We start from the raw sequence: 14,379 nt of genomic DNA on the forward strand, positions 1-14,379 counted from the left end.
CAACGGTCTTTAATATCCCAGGAACGAGAAGTGGGCTGGATGTGCAGGCAAGTGGGTGGTGCGCGAGGACGAAGTCCCAGCCCAGCGTCGTAAATAAGAGTACGACGTAACAGGTATCGTGCATAATGTATGGCAAAAAATGGCCGGTATTGGGTGGAAAATCGTATGGGGGAAAATCTTAGGGACAAAAGCATGAGGCAGGGGAGGGTGCCCACAAACGCGCAGAGCATTCTCGCGATCATCGAACATGGATAGCATCTCTTGCAGTACGGGGTACCTGACAAGATCACACACCTCGGAAGAGCAATTGGACGGTTAGTGAAGCATTCGGGACAAGGAGAATGGCAAATGGTGAGGCAGGGATGCTTGCCGTATGGGGCTTTCGTATGTGACTCTGTAATGGAGGGAGTGTGCTTTGCAAAAGTACTCTGAATGGAATGGGGTGATACCCAAGTAACAAGCAACTTTGTAACTCGAAGCAGGGACAACGGCTCGCTTTGAAAGCGGTGTACGGGGTACAGGCGCAAGGTAGGCGCTCTCTTGGCCAGGGTGGACTCCAATGTGACATGAGCAGGGAGGTAGGATGAAACGAAGAGCATTGGTGGATGGAGTGTCGTAGTGGTTGAGTTCGGTGGGACGAGAAAAGGCAGATCAGGTAGCCCAAAAGGTTGGCCAGGGCGACAACTGAATGGAACAGCCTGGCCGAAGGCCGAGTAGATGCTATTGACGGACCAAAGCGAGATCATTTGAGGAGCGTAGTATCTCGAAAGCCGGCAGAAGAATTTTTTTAAAAAATAAAAATAAAATAAAAATAAAAATAAAAACAAAAAAAACCCAGAGAAGCCATACAAGGTAGGAAGAGCTGCCAGACCAGGCAACGATATGAGCTCTTACGCGTAGGAGACATGCTTCGTCATTCCGCAACAGGAAGAAAACATTGAGAAGGCTCGGAGGGCCGGATTACCAGGAATACCATTTCATTGCCCCGTATGAGGAGGCCCCTTCCTTACCAGACGAACAGCACTTCCAGGGCAGGCAGGATCCACTAAAAAGGTAGGCGCGATGTGAAGAAGAAACTTGGCAAGGGAAGAAGGGACGAACATATCGTATGTCAAAAAATACAATGTGTCCAAGCTGGAAAGAGCAAGGGGTTTCGAAGTTGCCGCAGACCGGGTGACCTGCAGGTACAGGCTGCACGTACAAAACACACGTACCTTGGTCTGTGCCTGCCGTCACTTTTTTAGTTCCTGCTCCTGCCGAGAGCTAGTTATAGACACCTAGAACTACCGTTACGGAAGGGGGAGTTCTCAGAGAAAATGGCAGGTGTTATGTTGTGCAAAATTCTTGGTTTTGGCTTGCCCAGGGATGTCAGATACCAAAATAGGGTAACTGCAAAAGTACATTGGCAGCCTCCTTTTTTACGGGACCTGTGTGCGACGTACATATTAGCTTCACGTATAGAGTTTATTTCTACAAGAACGGTGTGCTTTTATCTCATCTTTTTCTCGCCCTCTGTCCCACATGCCCTGTCCCAAGTCTGGAGCATATTTTTGTAAGGCAGGAACGAAGCCAGGTCACAACTGTTCCGTCCATCGGAAGTAAGACAGGGAAGACACGACATAACCCCGTGCAAAAACAGACCCTAGCGTTGCAGTCGACCAAGCAAAGAGCTAGGTACGAACCCGACGGCATATCTGCAGCTTGTCATGGGCACGGAGAATGCTGGTGCGCGGGTTCGTTCCCTCCCGGTACGTTGTAGCGTAGCCGTCCCAAGACGTCCCAGAGTTTGGTTTGCTCGTGGGCAATCGGGGCGGCTGCCGATACATACAGAGTACCTAATGTAGATGCGTATCTCATATTATGTACGGCGTACCGTGCTTTTCTTCTCTCCATGACACATATGCAAACTGTTCTTTTTTGGCTGTGCCGCCCGTGGTCGTCGCTTCCTTCTCCGCGTCGGCAAGAAAAGAAGCTCGTGCATGGTGTCCAAGATCCCTGCTCCTTGCACAGCAGGCACGGTTAATACTCCATGCAGATTGCCCCTTTGCACGGCGTTAGGTTGGAGTTTCCGTCTCGTCTTGTCCAAATGGAGAAAGCGTCTCCCCCCCCTGCACGCTAGTCAAAAAGCCATGCTTCAGCTTGCAGCAGTTCATGCTAGCGCACAGCCATTTGCACCTTGCGCCGCTCCATGCATTCTGGCAACCAGCTCTTTTGTGAAAGCTGTCCCAGTAGTTGCGTCCCACTGGCGCGGTTCTTCCTTCTCCGTTTGTGGTACTCTCGTTGAGCGCGTTCAATTGATTGCTCCTTCCCCCCAAGCAAATGGGCTCCTTTTTTGACCCATTGCTGCTTTCCTTTTTCAGTAACCCTCCTGTCCCGTTCGCATCTATTTCTCTTTCGAGTGTCGTACGCGGTATTTATGCATCGTTACTTCACAGCACCGATGCAACTCTCCTGTTTACTTTTCGTTCTTGTTTCTCTTTCGGTATCCCACAGAGTGTAGCAACGCCATGCAAGTCGCCGGGCGCCTAGCCTTGTGTTTGTTCTTCCACACTTCTTCTTTGCTCGTCCCATTTCCTTCTTATTTTCGTTTTGTTCGTCCTCTCCGCGCCGTCGTCCGTGGACGGAATACTGGGTATGAGCTTGGCCGAACTACCAACCAGCTTCCTGAAAGCCAGACAAATTAATCACGGAGACCACACTGTGCGAATACAAGACGGCGCCCAGTGTTGCTGAGACGGGTTGTGGACGATCAACACACTCGTCCCGCTCTTTTCGTGTCTTGTCTAACCTCTGACGCGGCGGTTAACTATCAGACGAAGCATTGGACAAACAATCCAGGTGTCAGAGCCCTAGGGTGTGGCAGATCGTTCTTATCCCCTGTGCTCTGCCGCTTGGCCGCTCTGCCGTCGTGCAGTACCGTGCTCCATGACTCTGGAGTGTCTACGACGGATTCGATTGCCACTGTGTATTCCACCTGACTTTCCCTCATCTCGTGAGAGATCCACCAGGGTCGACCTCTAATGAGAGGACATTTGCGAGCCTCAACTTCGTTACGTATCCCGCAGTTGCATGGCACGTGCGTCTAAGCTTAGTGCCCCAACAGTTCCCCAACAAAGCGCCCACAGACCTGTGCGAGGAAACTCGTCATGCATAAGCTGTCAACGATCCAGAGACAATGCAGGTCCGCCAACGAAGCTGCCCTAGTCGCGTGTTTCGCCTGTCTTCAGCAGTCTCGCCATTTGTCCACTTGGTCCTCCACATGACGGACACTTAGAAATAAGAAACACTGAACAGTCGGTATTGCAAATAGGAACGGGCTATCTACCCCATACTCACGGGCAGAAACCCGTTTTGGTTTTCCATATTTGGCAATTGCAACGCCTTCGTACTTGACTTCCAGCCAGCAGCTTTATTACACTCCTAATTTATAGACACGGCTCAACCTTGAGTAGATCATCCGAACAGTATGGACGGCTGGAAACAGTTGGGTCAGTGGACACCATCAGCCTGATTCCAACACCGGGGCAGCAAGCCATTCCGCCCCGGTGCCCCTTTAATCTCGGCGGCTGTCAAGCTCTATTCAACGGCTTCAAAGACGACAGGTACTCTCCTTGGCTGGAACACGGAAAACCGTCTAGCTTTGGCCCGGATGGCTATGGCAATGAGCTCGCCTGGGATGTATGATCTAGCTCTACGCGAATCATTTTGCATCTGAGGTGCATTTCGATTCTACGCTTCAGCGCTGTTCCCAAATTGGCCTATTACGTCACTCCTCATAGAAACAAGAGAAAGCGAGGGCTTTCATGCCAATTATGTTGAAGAACCGATGAGAGTCGGAAATAAAATTCAAAGGAGCAAATCCAAGAGGCCAAGGCTTTTGCTACAGGGCAGTCTCTATGAACATGCGGATCTCTTACCACCGACCTTTTTGAACTTTTTGAGCGATAAATCAGAAGACTGACTGTGGGTCTCATCCCCATACTTGCTACATGCTAAACGCCATTTAATCTCAAGTCAACAGACAAAAAGCATATCGACAAAATTCCAGGTAAGACTTCTCTGCATGCCATCGTGTCCGACTCGTTTTGGCAGAGTCCCTTGCTTGAGGCTAAAAAGTCAGCGTTAACTGCCCTTTTCATTGTGCCCGCTTTCTGGAACATCACTTTGCATGCACCACACACTTCACTCCGCAATTTTACTGAGCACCCAGAGCAGGCGTGCATATGACGACAAAGCTAACCAAACACCGGAACGGCCCCGGAGATGGGGTGTTTGCATAAACGCAAGGCTCACCTCGTGTGAAAGGTAGAGATGCAAGGAAAGACGGATGACAAAACAAGGACTGTGGGAACTATTTCAAATAAGGGCAAAATGGGAGGGGATGCTGGGGGACAGCGAAACACTGTCGAGTACGAGAGAGATTTCGGCAAAACGAGCAAAAGAAAGGGAGGCGGTACAAATGAAGTGGCAAAGCAGCACGAATCGGAGCGAGATGTAAGTGCACATCCACAAAGGCGGTAGAGCAGGAACGGGAGTGTTCCGAACGCGAAGCATATGTCGTGTTACCACCCCGTTTTACCTTTTGCGAGAGCGTGGATTGTCTCGTGGCAGTCATTTGCGATAATTTTAGCTGGTATCGTGGCCTGTTGGTTTCGTCCGGTTGTCCTATTAGTTTATCACGTATACTGTCCTTATGCTGTTTCTTTTTTTGTCCTTTTCTTATGAATTTTGCACTTCGGCTAGCCTCTTCAATTGCTAACAGCGCTGCAATTAAAGAGTCACTATGCGCTCGGGGTAACATATTCTACAAGTCACTATGGCACAAAGAACGGGGCGAGCAGGGGGATCAGCGCATCGTCGTATCGCTGGACATCTCTGTCGTTGTTAATGCCGCTGGACGAACACCCCCTTTGTGCATATTTGTGCTCTCACACCACGCGACATAACACAGTGCTGCACGGACAGCGACTAATACAACTGGTCAATCGATCGAGACACTGCCAATCTGCCGACAATCACCTGCACATCACACACCAGTTGCTTCGTCTTTTTACGTACCGCGCCGATCGAGTTTAAAATAAACAAGGGAGTACTGTCGGGCTCGACGCAGCGCAAATCAGCAATGGCTCTCGACCGCTCTCTTTTGTTGGTTTTTCTTTTTTTTTTATATGAACAAGCTATTTTATGATGTGAAGCTCTGACGATTTGCAAAGCACAGGCCTTTGCGTTCCTCGTCTCTCGATGCATTCAAGCTATGCATACTTGCAGCACAGCCACCGAGCGTCTCGAATTCAAAACCGCTACCGAAAGTGGATACATTGTTAGAACAAAAAGTACCTTGCTGCTCTTAAGGGCATCACCGTACCTGCCTGCCTCTGATCAGTTCGGATCTGCAAAATCCATACCCGCAAAAAAAGCCTCCACACAGACTCGGTGAAAACACCGGTCTCTCTTCATATGCTTCGATTTCACGACACCGCACAGGCTCGAATCTTCCCAGCATTTGATGAAGTTCGTTTGAGCCGCTCGCATTGTGTCCCGGCCTGGACCAATAGACCGCTTGCTGCAAGAAGAGGGTGCCATGCTATCGAGAGGGGAAGAAAATACACATCACTATGAAGGCAAACTCGCTTAGAGGCCAAACCTGGACCACCCCGGATTTTTAAAACTGTCATCGGCTCTGTTTACCTCTTTTAACAGCATTTCTGACCTAAATCGGGCATTCGTTGCCTTACTTTCGTGTTTCTATCGCACGGCACCACCCACTACTGCAAATGCTCCAAAACGTCACTGTTCATGCATGGATTCGAAATTGCCACGTTTTCGTTCCAATCCAAATTTCCAAGCTCGTTCTGTTATTTTCTCCGACATCCTGTCAACTTTTCTTTTCTTTTTCTTCCTTGCCCCGTCCTGTCCCGGCTCAACCGTAACCACTTCGGTGTCATAAATTGTCATGTTTCCATATGTATACACCCTTACCACATCTCTTCGCCCCCTTTGCCTCGACCCTCACAAAGTTTCGTTCCCTTTTTCGGTTGACGTCCCGTTTCCCGTCCACAGTTGAGTGGCGTGTGCCCCAACAATACCGGCTGATCTTTCCCTTTTCATTTTCATCAAACCCGACCAACCCGCCTATTTTTGCCGTTTTTATGCTTTTAGCCCCCTTCACAAAGCCATACCCTTTTTCGACATCCTCCTTTCCCTTTTTCTTCGTCTCTCCCATCCGCTTTGTTGAAGCATCGTGCATACTCAGGACGGGCAAGAAGTCCCGCCCGAAATTGCAGGATTGGTGATCCTGATGACCCGAGCCAGTATGTCGGCACTCGCAAGGAGAATATGGAGGATGAAAAAAAAAAAAAAAAAAAAAAAAAAGTAACTAGGCGGAGGCAGCGTCCGATATGGAACCTGTACATTTGCTTCTTTCCATTTTTTGAAATGGGAGTTGTTTCTTTGCTGGGCCGTGCTAAGTTGGTACATGACAGCTGTCTTGCGAATTTGCAAGGTTGCGCGGGGTGCTGTCTTAGTCGGCCTGGGGCATTGTCATTGTCTGCCTGAAGCCTGTTTTTCCACTCTTCTGCGAATGCGAATTCGTTGCCTCAAGGAGCCAGGATGAATGGCTTGCAGCATTGCCCACTTGCAACAACCCCATCGCATGCCTGCACTTGACTCAACATTGCATCTCAGAAACGAGTCTACGGAAAAGACGTAGTCAGTCTTGTTTTAAAATGTGGCACAGACATACGTCACCCACGCTCCCCATTGAAGAGGATGCATAATATGCGGCTCTCATCCACATCGAACCCGGCACGCCGTCAGTTGCGACACCCTCGGGCCCATTTACCCTTCGGCTTTGCAATCCCTGACGGCTTCCGTCTGAACTTGTCGGCGAATCATTTTATTGATGGGTCAATATTGACCATCTTTTTTATTGGGTATGTTGGTTGACAGTGCTCGCCCTGTCGCTCTGTGGGCACCCTTTGCGCCGTGCACCTCACCTCGGCTGGGGCTGTCACAATTGAGGGGATTGTGGACGCCTGGGCCACTCTGTGGTCCATTCCCTTGCCAGAATCTGCGGATGGAGCCCCTGGGACCCTGGCCATCACCAGCGTCCCCATTCCGCCTCTGAACGTGGCAATACTCCGTAGACTATTGACGGCTTTAGACTGTAAAAATCAGCCCACAATATGGGCTATCCGACAATGCTCCGCGCCTTGCTTTTACGGCGTACGAAAGGGCGTTCAACTGCCTTTTTTATTTTATTCTATTTTTTAGCAGTTCGCCGTCGTTTGTTTTGCTTTTGTGTTTTTGTTTTTGTTTTTCCTTTTTGTTTTTTATTCCTTTTTCCTTTTTCCTTACGTCCGTCTCCTCTCGTTTAGCGCCGTTAGCTCGTTTAGCACGTTTTAGCTGACTAGCATGTTTTGCTCTGCAAGTAGCCATATGGCTTGGTGGGTACGCCAGGCCTGGCCTCGTCGCTCTCACTCGCTAATTTTCATTCCGGCACCACCTCCGCGGATAGGCGTTTAATAGCGTCCTCCGGATCAGCAAAGTGGGGCCGCCATCGTATTCTTGACACTTTCGCACTCCGCTGAAAGTGCACCGTTCCACGTACCAGAGGACACTCAACACCTCCCTCACGTTGCACCGAGGAGAACAAGAGAGCAGCGAAAGTTCAGCGGGCAGGCAGAGGAAACACAACGAAGAGACAAGCTGGTGTGCGGCGACAATAAGTGCACCCCTGCGCTTCTCATATGGGCAATCAGCTTTCGACACTTTGCCACTGCTGTTGTCTTGTGCGCTTCGTCCCAATTGCCTCAAGTTGGTGGATGGGTTGCCAGCTAGTTACGGTACGAAGTAAACCTAGCTCAACGGTCGGTTTTGTTTTAATCTTCTTTGCCACTTTGTTTCCTGTCATCGAGGAGGAGGCTCAATGTCTCATAGTCATGTTTTTTTATTTCTCCTCTCTTGTCCTCAAGCACTCTTGGTGTTGGCCCGGTCTCTAGATGATTAAAACGAAGGGGCAGCCTTGGCCCAGCCCGGAGCTCTGGGCTCCGGGTGAATCGACACCAATGAAGTGAGCCCGGTCACCGCTATCGGCAAACCTGCCCGGCTTTCTAATGCTTACCTCCAGCCTCCCCCCCCCCCTCTCCAAGTTCCTTCCTTCACTTGTTTGATACTCCTTGAGCCCACGCCGCGTGGGTCGCTCAATACGTATTCATGGGAGACCTGGCAAGAGATCAAGGGGAGACAAGGGAGACATGAAGACAAGAACCTAGATGAAGGCTCTTTTCTTGGGTTCATAGTCTTTGTCCTACGTCGCATTTTCTTTGGATATGCTGTGCCGTGGCAGTATTCGCGGCAACTGGCTCTTAGCGTGCATCTGTCAAGGTACACATACTAATGCTAATAGTATGTCATGTGTCGTAGTGTAAGAAAAACAGAGCGTTGCAACGTTCAATCCTCCCGTCCGCAGGCGCAGCTACACAAAATGACACAGCAAAGCCACTGGCGACCTGAGGTGGATCAAGACCACTTACACAAAACGAGTAGCATTCGCCTCTGCCAGTATGGCTCGCTCTATATATTTTTCTCTTTTTTTCAGTTTTGTGAGCTGCCACGGTATCTTATGCATCGTTGTCAAAAGCAAAGGTAAGATACGAAACAAGCGAGGCTGTTGTGGAAAATCACACGCCCGTTGCGCTGTTGCTTTCTACACTTTTGCTCTTGTTCACTTGTGCTATTCTCAGCCTACATGACAGGGATTGACAAGAACTTGACTGAGTTTGACAAAAAAAGTACCAAGAAAGTAAGGAGGGATATGCTAGTTCGTGGCTCTTTTCCGCTTCCTTGGTCCACTTTTGTTTTTCTTTTTCTTGTTTCGGTCCCGCATTCCCCTCGCGTGGCCGTACTTAGTAGACTACTTTGTTCGTGGCCGGCAACGGATTTTTTAATTGTTTCGTTTTGTCTTGTTCGCTTGTCTCTGTCCTCTTAGCCTCGTAACCACAGTCTCAGCAGAAGCACAAGTTGCATGGCAACTAGGAGTTGTAGGGCGTCTGCTTCCTCGCACATCTGACTTTGCCTCCTAGACTATCCCCACCTCACGGGAGAGAAGAAACCCAGAATATTCCCCCAAACATGCAATAGTTGAAAGCCGAACGTCGGCGAAAGAATCAACTAGGCAAATTTGCGGCGTGGGCAGTTCGGCGAGCGGAGAGGGCGTGAGGGGAAAATGGAGACAAATGAACGGCGAGGAAACGGACTTCTTTTCTACTTTGACCGCGTCTGTTTCCTATTGTATTTTAGTTTCCGTTGTTGGCGGCCCTATGGACGACGGCCATGACCTAGCGTTCGTTCCCGTTTTTCTTTCCTATGTTTGCTCAGTACATCGACAGGGAGCGGAAGAACGCCATGAAGCCAGCAAACCCCGAACGGCGAGCCCCTCGTCTTCGCCCGCGCCAATAATGAGTCCAGCCAAATCACTGGGCCCAGACAGTTGGGTTGCGTGGATTGCCGTGGCCTGTAATTACCTCTTCGGTCCGTCTTCTTTGAGGGACGTCTGTTTTACTGTTTTCTTTGTTGTTGGGGGGAGGCGACTTGCTAAGCATAAGCGAATAAGGCCCGTACTATGACACCAGGGAAAGCACGAAGGAACACCATCCGTGCTTGTGTTTTCAACCTCGGAGCCGCACGGTTGCCACTCCTGCCCCATCACTCCCATGACAGCACGGTTCGAAAGAGGCAGGAGGTGAAAAGGGGGTCAAAATGCATCCGGGCATCGGTGGAGTCCTTCCTCCGCAGCGGCCACCGAGGCCGACAAGGGCGATTGGAGAAACAAAACACACTGCAACAGAGTGGGAATAAGGGAGGGAAAAGTGAGGGAAAGTTTGAAAAATTAGCTGCCGGTGAGCGAAAAGGGGGCTCTTCGTTTACCTAAACTGTGTGGGGAGTGGACAAGGGAAGAAGGGAAGGAAGCTATCATCCCAAGCTCTCTGGATGAAGACGGAAGGAGCGTGAACCCCACAATTGGATAACTGACTTGGGGCGACGTTTAAAACTGACGTCGTTCAGCACGCAAAAGTACTTACTTGTGCGGCATTGACGATAACTAAAAGCGGACAATGTATTGATGTGCCAGCCGTTACCGGCGCTCCCTAGTCCTCTCGTTCTGTTACAAACACAACTCTGCTTTGCAAGATACTCTTTAGTCCCAAGCTCCATTGCTTGTCGCCGCTGCTCCTCACGTTCAAACCGCGAATCTCGACCAGATTTTGTTATCTCCTTTCAACGTTGCACTCTCTGGCCACCTCTACCCACATCAGCGTCGCATCCGTCTGATCCTTCCGTGCTTTTCTCCCTCCAATTTTCACGCCTTGCTAGGCTCCATAAGCCAGGCCAAAAGCAAGACCCGGACAGTTCCAATGGATTTCTGAGCTGCAGCTCCTCTCCTTTCATATGAGTTCTTGCTCCTTCGTCTCACCGGCTCGAGAGCTCCAAGGTCTCCGACACATAGTGAGAACCACTGGGCACAACCGACAAAGGGAGCCCGCTTTCTCCACACAGCATTGGTGCAACGAGGGAGACTGAGGAGAAGTGGGGGTAAAGCAGTGAGGTCTCTGTAACCAGGAGAGGACCAGCCGCCAAAGTTCGCCTGTTGGCGATTACTTTCAACGGCCATCCAAGGTCAATCACCACTGGACCGAACGACTCAGGATGTAGCGACTGTCTCCGCGTCCACTTGCTGTCTCACTTTCTCGCTTGCCCAGGCATCTTGCATCCCTGTCTTTCTAGTTGGTCGTCTTGTTTTTTTTCCACTTCTCTCTGTCCACCTTGCGAGGTTGGCATCCCAGATAGCCCATGCAAACCACAGTGGTGAAGCAGCCCCTTGTCAAATTTCCATTCCATGCTCGCGTACAAGGCAAGGCCAGAAAATATTCCCCCTAACCCCGGTCACTCTTTTTGAGAATGCTCCGGTCGGGAAGCATGCTCCAGTAGCCTCATGCAAGCCACCCGGCCGTGTGTCTTTGTCTGCTATTTTCCATGCTTTTTTTGTCTTGCTTTTTGGAGCTACATCCCTTCATCCTCCTTGGGCTCCTGGACTAATCCCTTTTGTAATCAACTCAAGGCGCATGGACTTTTCGTCGTTGCCATTTTGTCAATCGGACAGCGTAATTACAAAGTATGCTATGTTTCAACCTTGGAAACGATCGAAAAAGCCTTTTCCTCCCGAGGATGCACCATGCGATGTGATGGGATACTGGCTTCAGAATATTTTCGGCATGTGTGAGCGGCTTTGTATCCCATGCACGAGAGGCGCGTTCCAAACCAATATCACACGCATAGCGCGCTCTTACTCGACGCTACTTCCACGTGGGTGTGCCTGGTCCAGATGCATCGCTCAGTTTCTGGCGCATGCGCTCTTTTGGCGGAGCCCCGGGTGTGTTCCCTGTAGGTGCTTTTTGTGTTGTTTTACTGTTTCTTTTTCTCTCCCGTTCCCCGTAAAGGTAAGGACAAAGAGAGGAAGGAGAAAGAAACCGCCACAACGACATGTTACGTGACAAATGCATCATAAAGTCTTGTAGCCTCCCTTACGGACAATACCAACACACCACCCACGCATACCCGCACACACCCACACATACTCGCTAACTCAGACATTCGCACACACGCCATTGCAACGCTGTCCCCATCAAGTACCCACCCTCCCAGAGCATTTTAGTGAAACGCAGAGCGCCAACAGTCTGGTAATTCCTCGTGAAATGGAGACGAAATAGTGGGTTGAGTCAAGGAACCTGGACTGACCTAGTATTACGTATCGAGTGGTGAGGAGAAGTCTCTTAGTTGGGCAAGCAGAGTGCATGTGCTAAATGAAGGCATCCTGCAGCGTGAGCCTGGCTGTGATGTTGTGACAGCTCCTTGCGTCGTATTTATCTTACATGTCTCCATGCACAAAGTTACTAGGGACCAATACCTGCACAGCTATGGAGCACCAGACATGTCCAGAGATGCGTTGCAACGCCGGGACGACTGCTTGGTCTTTTTTATTTCAAACGGACTGAGGGACCCTCCCGAACCCTCGGGTAAATGTCAAAGCTTTTTTTTTTCTTTTCTGGTCTTCTGTCATTCCCTTCCCTGCCAATCAATTCTTGCCGTTCTCCACCCCAGTAGGCAAAGCCAAGGTCGAAAAACAAAGCGAGTCGTCGACGGAGGTCGGACGTGGTCCTCCTTAGCGGGCGACGATCTATTTTGCTAGTGGTCTTCATAAGCGAAAACTTAGGGCTATTTTCCCCACTTGACGTAGGTGACGGCCGCAGTGTCTCTGCCCGCGACACGCTAGACGTCCAGGCAAGGGACTGGGCGATTGATCTTCAAAAACCCTTCTTAATAAATACATGTATTCTCTAACACCGGGCAGGCCCAGAAAGTACTGCAAACCGCAAGGATCGGCAAGCAAACTGGTACGCCAAATCGTGGCGTTTCGATTGATACTATACAAAGAGATGCATATCGACGAAAAAATGTGCAAACAGACATACACAAGAGACACGGACTATATCGACGATATGCGTCGTACACGTATACCCTCGCAGAGAGATGCTGCCCTCTCCCTCGCAGGGCACCTGCAGAGAATGTGCCGTTACCATGCAGGTCGATATGCAGCTTTCCGAGCCCGAGCATGGTCGAGGCCAGACATTCAGCATTGGGACATACCAGATGGAAAGGTGGACACGGCCAAGCCGATACGGTGGGACAGCAGAATATATGACGTACGACAGACGATGCGGCATGCAACGTACAAGCAACTCACAAGCGTGGAGTTTGGCATATGCACGCATCCGTCTGCTGGGACGGGCGGGAATGAGTCTTGTGCACAAGTGGCCATCGGAATGCAACGACTACGAACCCGACGGGGAATAAATCACGTATCCCGAGAGGAAACGCTGCATCTCAAGGACAAGGACAAGTCACGCCAGTGTTTTTGTGCTGTGCTCTCTCGTTGTGGAGATTCTTTATTGTTCTCTTTAGTCATCGTTGTGTGCTTCGTGCATACGGACGAGCTCCACAAGACGCCTGTTGGTCGAATGTAAGACGAAATCAAACCGCCGGCGGGACATGGTCCCTTGCAATGGCATGGAAAACGGACAAAACGCTGCAAGGGAGGCAGGTAGGAGACAAGGAGAAAAGGAGAAAACGGAGAAATGGGGCAAGGGCCACCAGGGCAAAGAGAAAGGAAACAATAAAAATCTTACAGAGGACGATGTACAGAGGGGGCTGGTAATGAGAGACAGCGTGGTCCTTTGAATTTAAAAAGACGTCAGTTGCGTTACATCGTCGCACCGTGGCGCATAGCTCTGGCAGCGCCTGTGGACGTTCAGCCTCTCATTTGGACGCGCACGCGGCTCCACCACAGTCCATCGCTGTCCAGAACTGTCTCTTTTGCCACTGTTGGAAAGAAATTGACAATAATGTCTTGCTTCCTTGCGCCGGCGTGTTTTAAGGTCAGTCGAAAAGACAAACAAAATGGAAATCGCCAAGGGGCTACAGAGTGTGGAAGAGTGCCACAAAGACACAGAGGGGACCGTCAAGACAACACGGTAGGGATGACTGGGGGGCGATGTGTAGTTGGGGAATGACAGGTCCCTTCTGCTATGCCTGTCCCATGTCCATAGCTGCAACCGAAGCACATGCGTCGATACCAGGGTATGCTGTGAGGTGAGGGGAAGGTGACGAGAGAAGAACGTACCAGAGGAATAAGGAACGCCAAAGACAGGCTTTCCTCTTTGAAAAGCAATACAGCAGCGGAAAGAAAGTATGAAGCGACATGGGGTGTATTACGAATACAAAGTATACATGTACGGCGAGAGTTACAGAGGCTAGATGAGATCGATACCACGGAATCCTACGTGTACGTCGAAGCGATGGTTGAGACCCGCGCAAGATGGCTGGCTCAATGTCCACATTGAATGTTCCCCAGGGTCTTGTCATCAGTCCAATTCTCGCCCAGACCACATTGCGACCTGTGCTGGTGCTCCGCTGTATTTGCTTTGTTTTTCGGTACAATTCCCACGACGGCCTCATGGACGGTGTAGCGAGGGAGAAACATGTAAAGTCCGGAGGAAGGGTGGAAGGCGAGTAGGCGATATGGCTGTCGATACTCTCCACCTGAGCAGAGAGACGGGCAGAAAGAATCACGAGAGTTCTCCATGCGTTGTAGCGTTTCTTTCTTAGTGATTAGGCTTACGCAAGCCTCGCAGTGGTATTGCGGTCTTTCGCTGTGTGCCAATTAATCTCATTTTGCCGTCTTTCTGCACTCTGCAGCCATCTATTCTCAGGTTCCGGCGACAGTTACCCGTTTCCCGTGCCGTGGGCCGCTCTGCAGGCAGA

At 50.4% G+C, this 14,379-nt stretch overlaps 3 protein-coding genes across 3 annotated transcripts; 1 reads left to right on the forward strand and 2 right to left on the reverse strand.

Annotated features, from left to right (window-relative positions):
- Nucleotides 1-5,941: 5,941 nt before the first annotated feature.
- SPSK_03765 (uncharacterized protein) lies at nucleotides 5,942-6,247 on the reverse strand (the record flags this gene model as incomplete). Its single annotated transcript, XM_016730599.1, has 1 exon — nucleotides 5,942-6,247. The coding sequence occupies one exon, from the start codon at nucleotides 6,245-6,247 to the stop codon at nucleotides 5,942-5,944; it is 306 nt and encodes a 101-aa protein (XP_016584949.1).
- Nucleotides 6,248-10,360: 4,113 nt separating this feature from the next.
- SPSK_03762 (uncharacterized protein) lies at nucleotides 10,361-10,672 on the reverse strand (the record flags this gene model as incomplete). Its single annotated transcript, XM_016730596.1, has 1 exon — nucleotides 10,361-10,672. One exon carries the CDS (start codon nucleotides 10,670-10,672, stop codon nucleotides 10,361-10,363), a length of 312 nt encoding a protein of 103 aa, XP_016584950.1.
- Nucleotides 10,673-12,636: 1,964 nt separating this feature from the next.
- On the forward strand, nucleotides 12,637-12,912 carry SPSK_03783 (uncharacterized protein; the record flags this gene model as incomplete). The annotated part of the gene is made up of 1 exon (XM_016730617.1): nucleotides 12,637-12,912. One exon carries the CDS (start codon nucleotides 12,637-12,639, stop codon nucleotides 12,910-12,912), a length of 276 nt encoding a protein of 91 aa, XP_016584951.1.
- Between the last annotated feature and the right edge of the window lie 1,467 nt (nucleotides 12,913-14,379).

The sequence above is a fragment of the Sporothrix schenckii genome (assembly GCF_000961545.1).
Source record: "Sporothrix schenckii 1099-18 chromosome Unknown Cont47, whole genome shotgun sequence".
NCBI lineage: Eukaryota > Fungi > Ascomycota > Sordariomycetes > Ophiostomatales > Ophiostomataceae > Sporothrix > Sporothrix schenckii.